Below are 20,959 nucleotides of genomic sequence, written 5' to 3' on the forward strand. Positions count from 1 at the left end.
GTCGCCAAACAGCTGGGCCTAGAGGGGAGGAGAGTGGCAGGAAGAAAGTTAGATGGCTGGGACCTTGGGCCCACTGAAGCGTGTCACCTGCCCTGCTGGGCTCAGGGCTGAGAGCTGGGCCTGTGGAGTTTGCTCCTTGCTCTGTGCATCATCACCTTGGTTCTCAGCCATCTCCTGGAGCATCCTTCCTTGAGAGCCTGCTCAACGTTTGAGGAGGATTGCGGGCAGCCCCCTGCTGGTGTGCTGATCAGCTGCCAGGACTGGTTAGCCACCATGGCTGATGAGAAGACCTTCCGAATCGGCTTCATTGTGCTGGGCCTCTTCCTGCTATCCCTGGGTACATTCCTTATGAGCCACGATCGACCCCAGGTCTACGGCACCTTCTATGCCATGGGCAGCGTCATGGTGATTGGGGGTGTCATCTGGAGCATGTGCCAATGCTATCCTAAGGTAGGGGGGCTGGGAAGGGGGCAGAAGGACAGGTGGCTCTCATGGTCCCCGGCATCAACCCCTGGCCTCCAGCTGCTGTGTTCTTTCCATTTGGACTCCCTATATTCTCTCTGCTCTGGGGAACATCCTTTTGCTTATCCATTCATCTTTCATTGTGGCTGATCAGAAGCTCCTGTGTCTGGACCTGGAGCCAGCCACCACAGGGACACAATAGGATCTATGCACTGTCCCTGTTTGATCAGAGCCAGAATCCACAGCTCATCCCAACCATGTCCCAAGCACTCTGTGTTTCCTGGAGTCCCCTTCTCTCCTACAGACCCTATGCTACAGGGTTGGAGCTTGCTTTAAAATGCAGTGGTGAGCCCTGGGTTCTCTGTTCCATGTCTCCAGCTGCTGAGAGCTCTGCTGTGCTGGATCTTCCTGAGACTCAGTACTTTCATCTGTAAAATGCCCCCCCCCCACACACACACATACTACCCGACTCAGCTCTGCATAGCCCTGTGGTAACCCAGGTATGATGTGTGGAGGACAGGGAAGGGCATATTTGCAACTGTAGTGTTGTGCTTAGTTAAACAACGGCTGCTGCTGTTATTATTCTTGATCCTTACACAGCCCTGAGGAGTGAACATTTCAGGTGCTGTAGAACTTTAATGCTCAGAGAGGTGGAGTGAACATCACAATGTCACACAGCTAGTTAGAGACTCTCAGGGATATAGGGAGAGCAACAGGGGTCTAACTTGTGGTCTGCCTCTGAGAGCCTGGGAGACTGAGCCACTTTTTTTTCCTGAACCTCAGCTTCCTCAGCTGCACAATGTGGGTAGGGACGATGGTGTGGGAAAGGGGGACAGACATCCAAAGTCCCAGTGAACCTTGATATTAACAGCCCTGTGCTTTCAGCCTCCTCCACCCCTCCCTACTTGGGAGGTGTGAGTACCCAGGAGTTCTAGGAATTGGGGCCAGGTCCCAGCCTCTCCCAGTCCTGCTGCCTCTGTAGCCAGCCCTGGGCTGTCATGTCACTTATATCTGGAGCTTGGGCAGTCAGAACTGGTTTGGAGCCATTTATAAAGCAGTTTACAGTCAACTCTCCTCTATGCGCTCAATGTCCTGAGCAGAGGTCACTGGGAGAAGAGGGCCTCAAGGCCAGAGCCACTATGTCCCCACCCAGGGAGGGGGTGTTTGTTGAAAAGACAGCATCCTTCCTAGGGCAGGGATTGGGTAACAGCGGGTGGCTGGTAGGGGGTTGGGCTGGGTATTAATGAGAAGCTGTTGAAGGCTCCTGGGCTGTGTGGGGAGATGGTATGGTGGTGGAAACCACACCTCCTAGTGTCCCTCAGACCCCAATTCAAGTCCCTGTGCTCTGTGCCAAGTCTATGACCTTGGCAGAGTTGGCCCCCATGCGGGGCATGGCCAAGTGGAAGGAAGCAAAGGGTGCTGTGGGGGTGGGAGGGGTGCTGGTCCCGTGCCCGTGTGAAGCAGGCACAGAGGCCTCGATCCTCAGATGATGTGGCTGGCCCTGGGAGGTCATGGTAGTGATGGGACTCAGACCATTAGAACCATCAACGTGAGCAGGAGGGAGAAAGGGCCCCCACTCCTCACCACAGCTGCTCCATTAGGGGTTGAATACAAACCTGGTTAGATCTGGTACTCATCTGGGCCTCAGGCATGGGTCAAGAGGGAGAACTGAGCCAGGATAAAGCTAGTGTGGGGAGTTGTTAAAGATGCTGAGCCTGAACGTTGAGCTGGGAACAGGAGCTGAAGAAAAAGGAGTGGAGTGGCAGGGAGAGGAGAGCCTTGGCCCCCTCATCCTCTGGTCCCTACTTTGTCTGCTCTTCTGGGGCTCAAAACCAGGACGTGGTAGTTGGAGCCCCTGTCTTCTTTGTGGGCTTCCCTCTCTACACTTTCTGACTCTTGGGACTGGTCAGTGTCCAGCCTGAATTCAGATCCCATGTGTATTCGCTGTAGAAAACTCCTCAGGAATGCCAGTGGCTGTGAATAAGGGTTGAAATCTTTAGCCTGACCTTCTGAGGGGTTTCAGGTCCGATTCCTCCCTCTGATCATCAATTCTGTGTGTCCTTCCTCTTTCGATAGAATGCTGCTTCCTCTCTGTCTCCTCCATGCTTCTTGTGTCCATGATGTGATCATGAATGTGGTGGCAATGATGACAATGGGGATGAAAATGGTGGTGATGGTGATGATGGTGGTGATGGTGATGATGTTAACGGTTGAGATAGTACGGACGGTGGTGGTGGTAATGATGATGATGATGATGATGATATCTGGGCCATGAGCCCGCTGGCCACAGAGCATCCTTAACACAGATGTAAGTAAGATGCTTAGACTGCTGCCAGGGAGTGAGTGGTGCCTCTAAAGGAACGTAAAAGCTCCTCTACCCATCGTGCCCGTCTTTCCGTCCTCATGAAGCTGTGCTGGTGCCCAGTGCATCCCTCCCTCACTGTACTCTGTGGGAAGAGGCAGAGAGCGCTGTTTATGAATCTGGAGCCATTCGCCAGAGGCTCATCAGAGGCTCACCAGATGTTGCATGACAAGTGTTCAGACTTGTGAGATCAGCGGCTTGAACTTCAGGAAGACCAGGTTGTGATTTTCGGAGAAGCTGGGTGTCCAGGTAGTCCTCTGTGTGGCTCAAAGAGTCCTCTGCCCCCAGCTCTCTTGGGACACAGACCATCAAAAGCTCCGTAAAACATATAAGCACAAGATACATGGTGGGTAAGCACGCAGTATGAAGCATTAGGCACATTAGCAATGTGGTCACCCCATCTCCAGAACTCTTTCCAAACTGGGAAATAAAAGGTTTGCACCCACCATACGATAGTACCCCACTACTATTCTTGTTAGTCTTGGGACTAACAAGGAGTCTTGGGACTCCTCTCTGCCTCTCTGACTTTTCACAGCTTGGCGCACCAGGGAAATGGAAACCTTAAGTATTTGTGTCTGCCCCATCCCTACCTGGCTGATTTCACTCAGCATCATGCCTTCAGGTTCAGAACTTCCTTCCGAAGGCCGACCACATGCTGTGGCCTATGCTCCTTGGATTTTATTATCCTGATTGTGGTTCACAGGGTTTCTCTGAGCATGGAGGAGTAGGTGTCTCTTGGAGGTGTCTTTCATTAACTCCAAGAGCTCAAGGAGGCTCTGGAAGGAGGGATAGCTCCCAGGACTCTCCAGGACTGCCTCACCGGACTCCCACCCTCATGGCCTGCCTTCCCACTCCAGTGGCCACTCCTGTGGCTTGGCTGATTGATCCGGAAAGTTCAGGGGTGGCACTTTGGGGCACACTCACAGCTATCTATATCTCTGCCTCCCCATTATAGACATGTCCTGTGAATGACAGGTCAGTGACTGGCTTTCCACAGGTGCAAATAGAGAATCCTTTGTAGAGACCTCTGGGACATGATGGGCTGGACCCCAGGGCAGGGCGTCTCTGTCACTTACACTGTCCCCAGTGCTCAGCATGGTGTCTGCCCATGGCAGGTTCTCCAGGGATTGTCCAGTAAGGGGAGAACATGGGATGGGCAGGAGCCTGGAGATCTGTCTACCCACTGGAGCTACCATAGCTCAGGCTATGAACAGAAACTCTGACATCAAGCAGAGACCCTTCCAGGTCCCCCTTCCACTGTACAATGCAGAAAAGGGTGCAGAGGCTCCAGGCCCAGCAGCCAACTGGGCCCAGCTAGACAGCTAGCTCCAGACGTGGCCAACTGCAGGGACCATGTCCTTTCTCCTCACAGATCACCTTTGTGCCAGCAGACTCTGACTTCCAAGGCATCTTGTCCCCAAAGGCCCTGAGCCTGCTGGAGACCGGGCTTTCAGAGGTAAAGAGGTAAGCGTGGGCAGAATGGCTCTCAGTCCAGCCTCCTGTCAAAAGTGTAGAGGAGGGGAGCAAGGAAGAAGTAAGGAGGGGGAGGACCAGGATGTCTGGGTTGGGTGCCTGTGTCTCTGGCTTGTCCTATCCAGTTTCCTCCTTGCCTTGATTTTTCTGAGAACGCACTCTTTGAAATCGTAGGTTGTCTCAGACTCTCAGTTGTGTGCATTAACACTGTCATTCCTATGTTGGGTATGTGGAGATGGAGGTTCAGAGACGCACAAGCCTCAGATCCCACTGGGAGTCAGTAAAGGAGACAGGCGTGAATCCTGGCCTGATTTGGCCACAGCCTGTCTCCCCCCACCCCACCCCCGGAGGTGCCAAGCTCTGGTTCTAGCTTGAAGCACAGCTGAGAACCCTTTGGCTTTGGCTAATCCCTTGAGCAGTGACTCCCAAGCTCCAAAGGCCAGGCTACAGGCTCTGCAGCTAGGGGGCGCTGAGAGCCACTCTGCTTGCTTTGGGTAGTTTGTTAACACTGTCATTTTCCACTCCTGATACACAGGGAGAAGTGTCCCAGTGAGAAACAGTGGCCACCCCAAACACTAGCTCAGGGCCTGTAACTAGCTCGGGCTACCTGGGGTTTCTTCCTTTATCTTGTCACCTCCCAGTCATGTGACCTTGGATGAGGACCTAGTCTCTGAAGCACAGCGGCAGAGACCGATCACTATGGCCCTGGTCCACCAAGCAGGCGTGGTCTGTGTCTCTGTGTGTATGAGGCACTTTACGTACATGCCTCAGTTTCCTCCTGGAGTTGCGGGAAGTGTAGAGTCAATCACTCTGCAGCCTTGTAGGCAGGGAGCCTAACAGCAGCCGTGGCTCACTCTGTGGCTTTCTCTACTCCTCATCAGAGCTGTGAACCCACAATAGTGATTCTTGTGCAATGGCTCAGCGAGCCTTCATGCTGGGTCCTCTCCATCTCACCATCTCAAGTTGAGGATACCTTTGGGGATGTTGTGTGAAGTTGACTTGGGGTCAGACCACTTAATTTACTCACCTAGTTGGGCCTTAGCCTCATCATCTGTGGCCAGGGCCCAGTGATATCCCTGAGATTTTTCTTGTGAAATCAACGGGCCCACCCCACCCCCATGGCAGACAGGGGGTCATGGTGAGGAAACTCATGTCTTCCTGTCTGACTCCTCTCCCACTGTCTGTCAGACCCAGCCCCCAGGCCCCCTACGTCAGGCTGTGGGAAGAAGCCGCCTATGACCAGAGCCTCCCAGACTTCACTCACATCCAAATGAAGGTCATGGGCTACAGTGAGGACCCCAGGCCACTGCTGGCCCCCGAGCTGAAGACAGGAGCCAGCAGTGTCAGGGAAGGCGAGCCTCGTACTGCTCAGGCCTGGATGGAGGCTCCGGTGGTCGTCCATAGAGGGTCAGATGAGAACGAGGGAGAGAAATCTCATTCTCAGAGCAGGTGAGTGGGCAACGAAGGGCGGTCTGGACACTGTGAGGGTGGCAAGGACACTTGGGAATGAGGAACAGGCAGCAGGGGTCACAGACAAGTGAGGCTGGGCTGGGGCTTTAGTGGACCTCGGTGTTAATTGGCTTATTAAGTGTGGTGGGTTTTAGACTCTCCCAAGCAGTTTCTCTCATGGGCAGAACAGCCATTTCCATCCCACAGGGACAAAAATTTAAGTAGCCAGCACATAGTTCTTTTCCCAAATGCTCGGGAGCAGCAGGGGGGGGCAGGAACCATAGGACTTGGCTTTAAATACTGGCTGTGACCTGCTTTGTAGCTTGGGCAAGTTCATCCCTGCCACAACTCAGTTCCTGTTTATTTTTGAGTCTATCTCTGATTGATCCACTCATCCACACGTTCCGGCATTACCAGACACCAATTCCTTCTCAGACCTCGACAGCCCTCTTGTTTCCTGGAGATTCTGGGGAGGCAGAAAGGGACACAGAGGGACTGTGAGGGGACAGAGAAGAATCTGGAATGCCTGCAGTTCAGGATGAGCCACTTGGGTTTTTTTTCTCTCTTCCTTCCCCTCTTTCTTTCTTTCTTTCTTTCTTTCTTTCTTTCTTTCTTTCTTTCTTTCTTTCTTTCTTTCTTTCTTTCTTTCTTTCTTTCTTCCTTCCTTCCTTCCTTCCTTCCTTCCTCCCTCCCTCCCTCCCTCCCTCCCTCCCTCCCTCCCTCCCTCCCTCCCTCCTTCTCTCCCCACTCCATCCCTCCCCACTCCTCCCTTCCTAACAGCTCTGTTGCTTGAGCACCTACTCTGTGCCGGGCACTGTATGAAGTACTTTGAACAATTTACCTTCTGTAAATCTCAGAAACTACCTCATGAGAGGATTCCCACAGCCCTCAATTTCCAGGGGAATGAAAGGAGACTCAGAGATAGGGACTCTCTGCAGCTAGTGGCTGAGATCTGGACCCAGACAATGTAACTCGTGACCTACCCTTCACTCATTGTCTCTGTCTCTGCAGCTCTTCAGTGGGTCCCCAAGGCTCTGCACCCTTGGCCTCATTCCATGACGACCTGGACGTGGGCTCCAGCGAAGGCGGCAGCCTTCATCCATCCCCCGACAGGGATGAGCCACACAGGCAGGTGCCCTGGGCCAGCAGAGGTCCACTGGATCGCTTCAGTGACTTTGCTCTGATTGATGACACCCCTACATCTGAGGACACGGTCCTGGATGGGCAGGCACGGGAGGCAGCGCTACCCAGCAAGCAGCGATGGTCCCTGAGGATGAAGGGGGAGACTGTCCAGGCACGCGCAGAAGAACCGGAGCAGGAGGAGGAAGACCTGTACTATGGCCTGCCAGACAGCCCTGGGGACCCCCTACCCGACAAAGAGTTGGGCTTCGAGCCTGACATCCAGGGCTGAGATGAAACTGCTCCCTGCGTCTAGCCTGACAGCACTGCTGTCTTCATGGGACTCCTCAAGGGCTCAGTTTTCCAAGTCCCAAACAGGATTGTGTGGAGGGCCAAGTGAGGCAGTGAACTGAAGTATCTTGGGAACTAAAAGGAACACACATGGGGGCAGCAATCCTCCCCCCAGCGAGCCACATGGGTCTGGTTGTAGCTTGTTCTGCTGACCTGCAGGGAGAGTGGGGTTTTCTGAGGCTGTGTGACAGACCCTCAGAAGCCCTTTTCCATCTCCTGATGCTGGCTTCTGATTGGGCCTCCTGTGGTGCTACCTAGGGCCTCTGAGAACCCCACGTCCACTGTGTTTTGGTCCTCTGATGGGTGTTGGACTCACTCACCCCTCTCAGAGCCGATGCTGTCTCCTGGCTCAGTGTCTTCAGCAGTTTCTCTGCTCTGGGATCTATGACTCTCTGTGGCTGACTTCTGCTGAGCTGAGCTGACCTCTGGATATCACTCTAGTCCCTCCTGTTCATGCCCCTAGCCCATGCCCATGCCCATGCCCTTGCTTGAGCTGTGTTCTTCCAGGGCCCCTTGTGCTGAGTGAACTCCCACCCATTCCTATACACCCACCAAAGTGACATTTCTCCTGCTAGTTTTCCTGGCATCCCAACCCCTAGATGAGAATTTCCCTCTGGGGCTTGTGCGGCCATTTCTCTGGCTGGTGCTTGCCACTGCCCAGGGACAGCATCTTGACTTCATTCACCAGAGTTCCCAGGAGACCTTTGTCGTATGCAGATCTCAGCAAATCTTGGAACCTTTGCCGATAGGGTCACCCTCCCCAATTTTGACAAGTATGGACTCTTAGTCTCTGACACCCACTTTTCAAAATGGCTTCTAGACAGTCATAAAAAAACAGGCGAAAAGCTACCAGAAGAGAACCCAGCAACAGCTCACAAAGCACACTTGCATTGGTTTGGAATGGACAAAAATCCAGCTGCTGAAGTAATTCCACTTGATGCCCTCGGCACTTACTGAGCATCTGCTATGTGCCAGGCTCAGCTTGGAAAACAGTCATTGGTCCCTGACCCCGTAAAGGGCTCATGGTCTCAGCTGGCTGTCTTGTAAGCTGGGAACACAGCATGGAGCAGAAGGTGGGTGGGAGCAGAGTCACTCTCCTCTCTGCAGAACTTGCAGAACCCTCTGTTCTCAGCCCAGCATAGAAGGAGCCATAAGGAGAAAGGTGTTGCTGCTTTCTCCAGCCAGGTCTACACAACTTAGACCTGTTCTGAGATGTCTAAGAGCAGGGGACTGGGAGAAGGTTAGGGGTCTCAGCCGAGGGAAGGAGATGCCCACTGGTGCTCACTGAGAACACACCACAACCCTCCCCATGTCTGGGGCATTTCTACCTCTTCAGTGAAGACGCCTCCACCAGGCACCTCCTCTCTGCTGATGAGGCACCTCCTCTCTGCTCCTGTCTCAGCCAAGAGTAGGGTGACATGTAGCCGCTGCTGTCTGTGTACTGCTGGCCCAGGCAAGGACTGACTGTGACCCACATCAGACAGAGCAAAGTCAGCACCAGGGGCTGAAATAAAAAAGTTTTTTAACTTCGAAAGGTCACCTTTATTCGCCTGCAAATTCTTTTCTGTGAAACTGCCCATTCCCCTCCAGGCAGAATAAAATGAGGCTTCACGCCTGGCTGCCACTGCGGGTTCTTGGTGAAGGGAGCAGCAGACAGCAATGCGACCATGTGGGATAGCTGGGGGCGTGGGGGTGGGGTGGGGATGGGGAGGGGAATGGCCCCCATGCCCACAATCATAGCTGCAGAGGCCTCAGATACCAAGAGCCTCTAGCTGCCAGCCACGGGCAGGAGAAAGCTAGCTCTGCCTTCCCTACAGAAGGGAGAGGGGGGACTACAGGGGCTTCCCCATCTATCCTGAAGAGAGACCATGCTCCAGATCTGCCTGGGATGAGCCTGCTCACACTAATGTTTTATTTAGCTGAGGAGTATAACCACACACTCAAAGCCAGCTTGTGGCATGGGTAGGGGACAACCCGGGGCATCAAGTTCAGCAAGAAAGGGTACCCTGAGGGATCAGGGCTTGTGTCTGTCAGGTAGCTGACGACAAGGAGCATGTTTTGCTCCAGATCAGGCAGCTTCATGAAGCAGGCTGCTATCTATGATCCTGTGACCTGCGACTCTGGAAGGAGAAGAGCCTGGACCAAGAGACACTGATGCCAAGACAGCAGTGGTCGCACAGAGGTGGTTGGGGCTGGGCCGGGCAGGGTGTGGTATTTGCTCCTCTCTTGGCTTAGTCACCATTCACTTTTCCTGTGTATCATCTAGGCTGCTTTTGCTGTTTGTCTATGTCAGCCCTTCCGGCTCTCATCAGTCTCTGGTGCCAGCGGGTGACTGGCAGGTATGGGTGGAGAAGAGGGCACCGTTGATTTTGATGGCGCGGAAGGGTTGAGAACTTGGGCAACAGGAGCAGTGGTGCTCTTTCTCCCACCTTAGCCCTCCCTAGCTCTCTGGTTGTTCACTGCAGCTGCCACAGTGGACCTACCATTCTGTTGCTTCACTGACTCAGTGTGGGGTGATACCGGCCTGTGCCTCTGGATGTCCCCCAGATGGCTGATGGGATCTCAGGGAAGAAAGGTGCTAATGGTGGCCTGGAGTAGCCAGAAGGGACTGAAGGAACCTGGTGGGTCACACCCTGGATCCCAGCCCCTAGCCCTAGGCACTGGTTTGCATGCCAGAGCAATTGCTCTTCCTGTCTGATATGGGAGTTTCCACTGTAGGGAGAAAGTCCCCGTGGAGGGGTGGCAAGGGCAGCCAGTTGCCCTGGGAGCCCTGACCACTGCCTGCTCATGGTTTGTTGTGGCCTGAGCACTGTGCAGTCCTTCTTAGGTGTCTGTTCCTTCTCTACACATGAAGGTAGAAGGAGGTAAGACTACATCCAGTCCCTGTCCTTGGGTACACTCACATCCTTTGTTCTATCTGGTCCTCGAAAAGCCTGGGGACCTGTTGACCACACATGGCAAATGTCCTAAATCTCAGACAAACAGACCGGGGTTCACACTCATCCTCTGCCAAGTGCTTGCTGTGCATGCTTGAACAGGTCACTGTCTGTCTCTGATCCTTTGTGTCTACATTCCTGCAGTGAAGATAACCCCTCTGGGTGGAGGTGAGGGTAAGATGAACAAATGGGTATAGTGCCCGCTGGCACATCACAGGTATTCAAACAGTCTCAGGCTTCCTTCCCTCTTAGCATCTGTTTGCTCTTTAGCAACGTGGCCAGTGACTTGGTAGGGAGTGTGGAAAAACTCCCACAAGGGTGAAGCTTGAGAGTGTGCCAGTGGTGGTCTAGCAGCCAGTGGCACAGAGCTAAGCATGGCATCTCCTGAGGGAGAGGGAGGTGTGGGTGAGGTTGCTGCTGCCTCTCAGAAGCCGGCAATAGGAGGAAAGTGGGCGGGAAGCCTGTGCCTTATAGGTAACGTGGTACACAGTGGCCCTTCTATAGCACCTCTGGGAGCCTGATTCCCAGGTCTCCTACCAGCACTGAGGGACTGGTGTTGTGGGGGACTGAGCTGGGACCCCAGTATAGGTTCTCTGAGGAGACCCTGTGACCATGTGGTCCACACAGTTGTAAGACGAGGTAGTGCACCTGATTTCCTCTGCCTCTCTCAGCCCACCTGACAGGAAACCGAGGCTCGGAGAAGTTGGATCATTTGTCCTTTTTTTTCCAGAGGAAAGCTAAGTAGAGGCTGGGAAATACAGCCGTAAGACCTTCAGGTCCCAGATGGAGGTATCTATAGCTCCAGGTACACAGAAGCAAGGCAGAGCAGCCAGTCGGGCCTCATGGGACACCCACCTGTGCCCACCTGCTGCTGTGACGTGGGAGACTCACCCTGGCTTCCACACATTCCCTGACTCCCCACTGTGTTCTGCTAAAGGTCAGATCTCTTAGCTTGAGACCCCACAGCCCTCCATCATCCGGCCTGTGCTGCCCTTTGTGGCTGAATCACCCACTATGGCATGCATGTCCAGCACTGCAGACCTACGCCTTCGTGCTATCCCAGGCTTGGGTCCACCTGCTCATGGATGCCCTTCTTTTCCAGCCCTCAAGGCTTGGCTCAAATTCTCTCTCTGCTCCATGGACCTTGAACCAGCCTGCCCCATGCTGGGGCAGAACCCATTCCCTTTCCACTCAATCCTCAGGGCCTTTTAAGCTGTGCATGGCTCTGTTTTCTGCCCTTCTTCCCTATTGTGGTCTCTGCTCCTGAAATGGGAAGTCTTTAGAGCCCTTCCCCCGACCCTTCCACCATTTGCTTAGGAAAGTAAGCACCAGTATTTATGTGGGACAGAGCGGAGCTGGAGGAGCCAGGTGCCCACTCTGTAGGTTCCTGGCATGGGCACAGTGATTCCCAGCCTGGGACAGAGGGCCAGCTTTTAGGGTATCTTCCACGAATGTGAGGCCAGGTTTCCATCCGGTCAGCTCTGTGTCTACGGCCAAGAGATTTCATCTTTCTGAACTTAATTGTCCTTATTTGTAAAGCAGAGGCAGTAACACAGGCATCAGAGGCACACCGTGGTGCTTTACATGGGCTGCTGTTTATGGAGTGAGTGGCGTGCCCACAGTGCCCATGAGCCCTCCACAAACCACGCTTGCCGTTATTGTCATCTGTGGAAACAAGCAGACTGTGTTCAGGACCTTGACACCAGGCATCAATGTAGGCACAGGGCTGACACTCAAACTCTGTCACCAACATTTCCAAACTCAGGGGATGGACCTGGTGGGTTAAAAACATCACCCTTCCCATCTTCACTCTGAATGAGCAAGCTAGAGACAGTGGAGGATGGGTGCTCCCATGTTTTGTTTGCATGGATTATGAAGGACCTCAAGCTGGAACCCAGACAGAAAAAAGAAGAGACAGGGGATCTCAGACAGAGGTCAACTCTGTCATGGGAAGGGAAGAAAGGGTGTCTCCCAAACTTAGGGACACTGGTATGCTTGGAATGGTGGAAGTCAAGGTCTGGGAGGGAGACGAGGATGCCTGTTCCCTGCCTGGGGTTAGAATTCAGCACCGACTGCCCGTGAAGGCTTATTGCATTGGCAACCAATGCCAGGTCAGGCCTGAAGGCCATGAGGCCATGGAGCCACATCCTTATTGCTGAGCCATAAGCAGAGCCCAGTACTTCTCCCCAAGGCACCAGAGTCCTGGCTCAGACAGAGTACAGCTCTGACATGACCCAGAATCAACTCTGGGTCCTAGGAAGGCACTAAGGTAGATGACAGCTCCACTGCAGAAGGTGGAAGTTCTCGAGCTATCTGTGTCGTCTGCACTTAGATCTGGGATAAATAGAGCCAGAGGTTAAATAGCCATGTCACGCTTTAGAGCTAGGGGCTGAGGGTAGACAGATTTCATCAATCAATCAATCAATCAATCAATCAATCTGTCAATCAATATATTCTAGCTATGAGGACTCTCACACAGTGCCACCACTGTGCTAGGTACTGAGGACAGAGATGTGGCTGGCTCTTGCCTGTCAGAGGAGCCTGACTCCCCTGGGGCAACTAGAATGAGCTAATGGCTCTCTGGGGGCTCAGGGATGAGCTAATGGCTCTCTGAGGGCTCAGGGATGAGCTAATGGCTCTCTGAGGGCTCAGGGATGAGCTAATGGCTCTCTGAGGGCTCAGGGATGAGCCTAGGGGAGCACAGGAAGGTAGAACCTGACTGAGAGTGAATAAGAGGGTGATTAAAGGGAGCAAGCAAGGGGAATGAGCAGAGATGGAGCAAGGGCATGCATACAGGCACACATCTGTTCTATGGATGGTGTTCCCTTGAGGGAACTTGATGGAATCCTGCTTGTGCAAAGGCCAGGGGAGACTCAACCTTCATATCCCAGACTGGCCCTGAAGCAGATGGCTAGCGATGGTCATGGAGGGTGGCAGGAGAGGGTGGAAGGATGGGGAGACAGGACTGGATTTGGGAGGTTTGGGTGCTCCGTGGGAAGCCAGAAGGTTAGATTTACAAGGATACAGAGGGAGGGGGTTTTGTAACATATGTAGGAGAAGTGTGTGTGGCACACACAAGAGCTGAAATCTCATATGGAGAGAGCTGAAAGGCCACCAGCTCCAGGAACATGAGTGGAGTGCAAACAAAAGCAACCAGGCACAATGCTGCCCGGGTAACTCTACAACATTTTGGAAAGATAACAGTGAGACCGAAAGTGGTGTTGGAGATGAGGCAGGGGATAAGCTGTCTTGGAGGTCAAGGGGTGGGTGCTCTGAGAAGAGAAGATCCACAGTGTGAGCTCCAGCCCCAGCAGTCTGCACCAATCCAGCCATATCACTTCTGGGAACTGTAATTTAGAATAGAAATTTATCCTAAGATAATCAGGCAGTGTGTTCAGGTGGACTTACAGACAGTATTGACTGACTGACGAAGTTAAAACATGCTAAGATCTAAATGACACCAATAGGTTGGCTAAACAACCCTGCTGTGGATTTGGTCTAACACATGTATTACGTTAATTGGGTTCCCCAAATTGCACGAGAATCCACATGTAAAACGATGAGGGTCCCTGCTCCAGTTGGCTTTGACTGGTAAATAAAGTTGCCAGCGGCTAATGGTTGGGCAGAGAGACAGAGGCAGGATTTTAGGATTCTCGGGCAAGGGGACTGTGAAAGGAAGGAGGTGGAACCACCATGCGGAGAAAGCAGTAAGGTCCAGGCCTGAGAGGTGCAGAAGAGAGAGCATACCAATGATGTAAGTGCTGGGGAAGAGCAGCCCCAGGGCTCTGCCCCACATTGGGTCTAGGGTAGCAAAGATGGAATATAGATTTTAGTAAGTAATAACTCAGGAGTATCAGAGGGGAGGTGTTAGCCACGTGGAGGTTTAGGAGTGGTCCAGCCACTGAGCTGTTTAAGGCATATTAAAATATAAGGCTCCCCGCCCCCATTCGGGAATTCAGAACATTGGGGTGGTGAGCTGCGGCCTCTCTCTGGGTTGATGTGAGTAGCTTGATCGCCCACTGCAAGCCCAGAAAGAGGACTCTGCACAGATACTCAGTGTTATGAGTTTCACCACTCAGTTTGGTGAAACTCTATTCAATGTGATGACTCTCTACTCAACACAGTGACCCTCCACTCAATACAGTGATGATCTACTCAACACAGTGACCCTCCACTCAATACAGTGATGATCTACTCAACACAGTGACCCTCCACTCAATACAGTGATGATCTACTCAACACAGTGACCCTCCACTCAATATAGTGATAATCTACTCAACACAGTGACCCTCCACTCAATACAGTGATGATTTACTCAACACAGTGACCCTCCACTCAATACAGTGATGATCTACCCAACACAGTGACCCTCCACTCCATACAGTGATGATCTACTCAACACAATGACCGACCATTCAACATAGTGACCCTCCATCGAAATTGGTGACTTTCCACTCAGCAGACCGACCCCCTTCACTCAACATGGTGATGCTCCTCTCAATATGATAACCCTCCATTCAACATGATGACCCTCTACTCAACGCAGTGACCCCTCACTTAACACAGTGACCATGATCTCAGCATGGAGACCATCCTTGTGGAGTCAAGCCCAGACCTATTTTTCTGTACCACACAGTAAAACGGAAGCTACACACTTTCTATGCACTTCTCCTGTAGTTTCCTGTAGGCTTCACTAAGCTCTGTACCTCATGACAATGGGGCCCCATGATGCTTGTAATTATACCCACAGTGCCCACATAAGGTCCCAGAATGCAATGTGTTCTCAATAAATGATTGCTAAATGAGTGACTGAGTGCGTTCCTTGATGTGGGACGATTTGGTAGTATATAGTTAGGAGAAAGGTGACAGACTATAAAACAGCACACCCGCAGCAGGAGACTGATGTTTCTCTCTTTCCTTGATTTTGCTTGTGGTGACCCCATGCCCACTCACAGTTGATTAATTATGACTGGCCCAAAGGCACTTATGACAATTCTATTTGCAGTTGATTGATTAGGACTGGTTCAAAGGCACTTAGGACAATTTTATTTTCTGCTAGGAATGTCTTAAAGAACAGCCAGTTGGGGTTATACCTGAAAAACCCTTGGGTTTCCCATTAGAAATGTAGAACTGACCACCTTTGCTGGTCTCAGACACGGATGCAATGGATGGAGCTGCTGTTGTATTCCAGCTACGAGGAAAAGTTCAAGAGAACCACAGAAAGGCCGTGACTGCTGAGTCAGTGGGCTAGTTAGCAGTCTTAAGCACTCCACCTAACTGAGAAAAGTCTACCTCTTCCTTTAAGCTACTGCAGTTGCAGCCAAGTGCACTCTCACTCAATAGGTGCAAAGAGTATGAGCCCGTGCACCCATGTGTGCAGAAGTGATTAAGAAAGTGGGACAGTTGCCATTTAAGTGGGATTTTCTACCCATTTTTGTGTTATAACTTTTTTTTTTTTTTTGGTTTTACAGACAATGTGTAAGTGAGGAGAAAGGGGTTTATAGTTAGGAAATAATATTGATTCTAGTTGGTTTTTTTTTTAACTCAACAAAATATCCTGGGAAGGACCTCACATCCAGTCACCTGTTGGCACCTTAAAGAACAGGTTCAAGTGCTCACTGGGCATGGCATGCTACACTAAAGCTAAGGCTGTCCTCCAGAGGAGTGTGTGTCCCCAACCTGGCAGGTCAGGAGCACACATGAGGGCTCCAGGGAGACAGGGTGCCCTGAGGCTCTGCAATGATCACCCAACCCTCAAGGACACGAGGCCTTTACCTGAGACCAGGGCCCTGCCATCTCTGCTGCCCAGTGAGCCAGGTGCTGTGGGGCCTGCAATGTGAGGCTGACAGGTGGCAGCCGCAATGTGTTTGATGTAAACAGAGGCATGGGGGGGGGGCTGCCCAGTGGCTCTTCTTACAACAAACTCAGGTTGTAAAACCCTGTGAAAGTGAGAAAGTGATCCTGGGGGAAAGCCTAGGAAATTGGAGGGGACACTAGGGAGATGCTAACAACTCTTTCCTTGATGAACATGCCAGGGGCAGCCATGGCCAAGACAAAGGCAGTGCTCTGTATGGCTGCTGTCCTGGGTCTCAGTCTGCAGTACGTGGGATGGGTGTCTTGGAGAAACTGAGCGGTGGACAGGCACAGATGACCAGGGATACAGGCCCATAGGGACAGATGGCAACAGCATCCCAGGGCTGAATCTGGTGGTGACAATATATTACCCACTCACACCATTGGTGACACTTAGAATGGTGCAGACTGGCCTGGGCAGCTGGGGACCCCAGTGACCTTGCTTTCTCATTGCTCTACCTTCCTTCTCCCCTCTACCCAAGCTCTGTGCCTGAGCCCCCGCTTCTTGTCCACCTACACCAGGGCCTTCCCCCTTCTTCCTGGGAGCTCCCTCCATCCTCCATCCTAAGTGGGGACTTGTTCCAGAGAAGTCCTCTTCAGCTTCAGTTTCTCTTTTCCTACAGTGGAGAGCAGGCTGGCTATGCTTGGGTGCTGCCAGGGGGTTTCAGATGGCTGGCCTCCCTGCATCATTAGCACCCTGGCCTGGAGGCTCGAAACCTCCTCACATTTATAGCTATTCTCCACTTCCTGCCACTTGCCCTGGGGCCCTGGATGCTGGGGATTCCTCCCTAGACCTTTCCTCACTTGATGCCAATGGGGTTCATGCCCTTGGGGGGTCTTTCAGATCCAAATCCCGAGTTGGACAGGGTTGGGTGTTCATGAGGTGAGGCTGCCATCACACCTGAACACTGCCCTTCCGTGCTTGACTGATGGATGTGAATTCCATCAGTGTGGTGAAACCTGAAACATGTCCACAGCTGCTCTCTCAGCTGGCTTCCCCTCCCCTTGGTGAGGTCGGAGTTATGGCCGCCATTTATTGATGGAATAGACTGGGAGTGGGCAAATGGGTGCCATGGCAACACTGTACAGCCTCACCTGCAACCTCCCTTGCCTGTTCTTCCCCTGCAAGGCGCCTTCACCACCCTTCACCTCCCACTATGGCCACTGTCACTGCCCCTTCAGGCCTGTGCGTTTGCTGGCCTCTGCCTCTGCACTGGTTCCACCACACCCAGCAGAGAGCCGCTCCTGAGTGGCAGCTGGACTCTGGAAGCACTTTGTCCAGATCCACACAGGGCGAGAAAAAGGGGCAGGGAGAGATGGGCACACAACGATGTGTACGGCCTTGGCAGAGAGGAGTCAGGGAGGTAAGGTGAGGTCAAGGAACGCTGCCTGAAGTGGTGTGCCTGGCAGAGTCCGGAAAGATCTGTGCTGTTCTTAGAGGGAAGACCACTGGGAGTGGGGTGCAGGAGGAAGAGCAGTGTTGTAGACATTTTGGGCATTTGCAGGTCCCCATGATATTAGAGGAAGCTGACCTTCTCACAGGCTGCCACACATCCGGTGCTCAGCTGCGGGCATCCTGGAGCATGGGGAGACGCACAGCCTACGGAGGAGTCCTGGTCACAGCTTGTGGCCAAGTAGGCGTGGGTGTTCTGTAGGGGGAGCTGAGGGGCCTCACAGTGTACCAACTTAGAAGTGTGTCTCTCCCACTGTCTTCCTGACACACACATATCCATTGTGTCCTTCTTGGGAACACCAATCACCATAGAACACTGGGCTTCTACTGTCTTGTCTACAGCTGTGACCCGGTGCCTATACTAGAGGCACAGGGCTACAGTCAAGACCCCCTTCTGTTCCTAGCCTTCCAGATTCCCTATACTCTCAGGAAAGACCATGCCTCGTCTTGACCTCAAGAGACATTAAAGACACCTGGGCTGAGCACACACCACACCTAGCATGTGGCAGCCAAGACAACTGGACCATAGGGCCTGCTCCCACGTGCAGTGCTTGGTCCGTCATCATGGAATGTGGAGATAGAGCGGCATCCAGCTCATCTCTCTCTAGAGCAGGTGTTTGCCTCATTGGGTTCTGCCTCATCTGTTGTCAGGCTGAGATTTCTCACTCGTTATACTGGTGCCCTCTGCTGGTCCATTGTGGTCACTGCTCCAGCGCTTCCTGCGAGAGGTGGGGAAAGTTTGATCTTTCTCTTCCTCCCTTTCTCCCTGCTTCATCATACCCAAGACATCCTAGCCCACAGCCAGCCTTGTCCTTTGTGGTCTCTCCATACTCCCTCCCTCCTTTCTCTAGAATGCCTTGTCTTCCATATAGCCCACATCCTGCTCTTCCCCAGCCTAAGGCACGAAGCTGCTCCTTAGGACCACCTCTTCTCCCGTTGTTCTCTGCCCCCGACAAACCCACAGCAGGTCACCATAACCCGCCTCCATGCTACCCGTGCGGCATGAAGATCTCTATGTCAGAGGCTTTCCGGCCACTCACATAGCCTCTCCTCCCTCCATTGAACTCTTGACCTTGTCCTATGGTACCTGTGTCTCTTTCAGCTCTGTTTTAAAACTCTCACCAGGCTCTCATCTGGCTACACCCTCCTTCCCAGCAGCTCCCTCCAGCTGTCAGTCATCGCAGACATCCTCTTTACTCCGCCCACCCCCTTCCACACCTTCTCTAGGTTAATCTCAGCAGTCCACTCCTGGAACCTCTCCTACCCACAGCCTCGGGTCCTTGGCCTGGAACTTGCAGTCACACCCTTGCCTCTGTCTCCCAAGTGTTTGAATTGTAGGTGTATGCCACCAGACCCTGCTGTTTATTTTAATTAAAAAACTTACAGCTTGGAGGGGGGGGGGCTGGAGAGATGGCTCAGCAGTTAAGAGCACTGACTACTCTTCCAGAGGTCCAATTCCCAGTACCCACATGATGGCTCACAGCCATCTGTAATGGGATGTGATGCCCTCTTCTGGTGTGTCTGAAGACAGTGACAGTGTACTCACATACATAAAATAAATAAGTCTTTTTAAAAATGACCAAGATGACTGGTCTTTTGTAAGACTAATAACGAATTTACAGCTGGAAATTATAGCTGGTGCCTATACCCCCAGACGCTGAGGAACTGAGGGAAAAGGATTGCTGTGAGTTCAAGGCCTGGCTGGGCTACAGAAGGAGGAACTGCCTCAAAACAACAAGAGCCTGTTACACTTTGCAGGTGGTAGTCTGAGCATGTGAATTCCAGCACCATTCTTAGAGAATTCAGAAGCAAGGTCTATTCTTATGACTACACAGATGAGGTCACAGGGTCTCAGAGAGAGACCCTGTGACCCCAGACAGCACTGTCTCACCCAGGGCTGGTCTTGCTGTTTTCTCAGGCTTCCAAGATTTCCTCCTCCCCCTCCTCCCCAGCAGCAGATGCCTTGCTGTTCAGTGGGTGAGAAAACATGTATAGTATAAACAGAATCTCCACCCCCGGCCCCCAGCATCGGACTGCAGGCACCTTTCTGCATCTTCTGTTTTGTGAGAGAGGTCCCTGTGCCCTCCACAGTGGCCCTGAGAGCATCTTTTCTCCCTATGAAATACCCCCTCTCACCTGCACTGCCAGCTCTTCCCCAGCAACCCAGCATGTCCTTTCTCTCCCGTCCTGTGAGAAGAGAAAGCTTCTTTAGCCCCGTGCACCCTTCCCTCACTGTCTATTTTTGGGTATGTTTAAAAACTATTTTTAAAATGTGGTTACCACATTACAAGTGTGCTGTTTAGATGCATTTGTGTAATGATCACATTTGAGTGATTACTATATTGATGGCTTTAAGCATGAGTCACTTCTGTGTGGTGAGAGCAGTCAGATGTCTCTTCGTGGCTACTTTGAAATCTGCATGATATTTCGATGCAGTCACCCAGTGCCATAGAGCCCTACCCAGCTGATTCTGCTCTGGCCCAGCCTTGCCTCCCCTGAAGGAAGAAGCTTTTCCTAGAGGCCTAGTCAGTGATGTTCCTGGGCTGAACTTGGTTGCCAGACGCCATCTTCTGGTCATAATTATGGTAGCATTTCTGCTACAATGGTTCTTGGCCTGCAGGCTGTATTTGTCCCAGGGCCACTGCCTGATAGGCTTCCTGGGTGAACTCTGGGGCCCCGTCTTTGAGTGCCACTAATGCTCTCAGCTCAGCATCTTCCTGTCTGATTCTGGCGTCTAGAGAGTGAATGGCTCAAGAGATCAAAAAGTGTAAACAGCAGCACTCGTGAGGCAGAGGCAGGTGGATTTCTGAGTTCGAGGCCAGCCTGGTCTACAAAGTGAGTTCCAGGACAGCCAGGGCTATACAGTGAAACCCTGTCTTGAAAAACCAAACCAAACCAAACCAAAAAAGTGTAAATAGAGCCTGTGTTTCTCCAGTGAGCTCCAGCTCTGGAAGCAAAGATACCATCTCTCTCTCTCTCTCTCTCTCTCTCTCTCTCTCTCTCTCTCTCTCTCTCTCCCTCCCTCCCTCCCTCCCTCCCTCCCTCCCTCCTTCCCTTTCCCTTTCTCTCTCTTTGGAAGTTGTTGGCTTTCAAAGGACATCCATGTTCCTAGCCCCTCCCTTTTCCTTCATCACTAGTACTACAGGGTGGCTTATGGGCACCTGACTGCCTTCTTTGTTTCTCTCCAGGCCCCTGCTACTGTCTGTCTTCTAAGTAGCAGCAATACTTCAATAGTAGGTCAGATGACTTACTCTCCACTCACAGTTCTCTTCACGTCTCCACCTGAGACCTTGAGGGTGCAGGCGCTCCTAGCACACAACATTCTCATACACTGGGGTCACTCCCATGGGCCCACCTCCTCATCTGGAAGCCGAGCTCCCCACACTGTGGTCAGGGCCCAGCCCCTCCAGGGTGCTTCCCTCACTGTCCTTCCACTCCTCTCAAACACCCCAGCCTTGTTATCACCTCACATGCTAGGCACCTGACTTTTTTGTTCTGAGT

The 20,959-nt window shown here is 52.4% G+C and overlaps 1 protein-coding gene across 1 annotated transcript; it reads left to right on the forward strand.

Moving 5' to 3' along the window:
• Positions 1–8,744, forward strand: Bsnd (barttin CLCNK type accessory subunit beta). Its single transcript, XM_029476877.2, has 4 exons — positions 1–450; positions 4,197–4,288; positions 5,486–5,746; positions 6,758–8,744. The coding sequence occupies exons 1-4, from the start codon at positions 274–276 to the stop codon at positions 7,155–7,157; spliced, it is 930 nt and encodes a 309-aa protein (XP_029332737.1). The 5' UTR covers positions 1–273; the 3' UTR covers positions 7,158–8,744.
• The last annotated feature ends 12,215 nt before the right edge of the window (positions 8,745–20,959 follow it).

This window comes from Mus caroli, unplaced genomic scaffold (assembly GCF_978045245.1).
Source record: "Mus caroli unplaced genomic scaffold, Mus_caroli_1 scaffold_6, whole genome shotgun sequence".
Lineage (NCBI taxonomy): Eukaryota > Metazoa > Chordata > Mammalia > Rodentia > Muridae > Mus > Mus caroli.

Bases quoted from the DNA above. Each gene is read 5' to 3' on its own strand.
- Bsnd (XM_029476877.2), top strand. From the start codon at position 274: ATGGCTGATGAGAAGACCTTCCGAATCGGCTTCATTGTGCTGGGCCTC. The intron at 451-4,196 runs GTAGGGGGGCTG...TTCTCCTCACAG, and splicing joins TGTGCCAATGCTATCCTAAG to ATCACCTTTGTGCCAGCAGA. The intron at 4,289-5,485 runs GTAAGCGTGGGC...ACTGTCTGTCAG, and splicing joins GGGCTTTCAGAGGTAAAGAG to ACCCAGCCCCCAGGCCCCCT.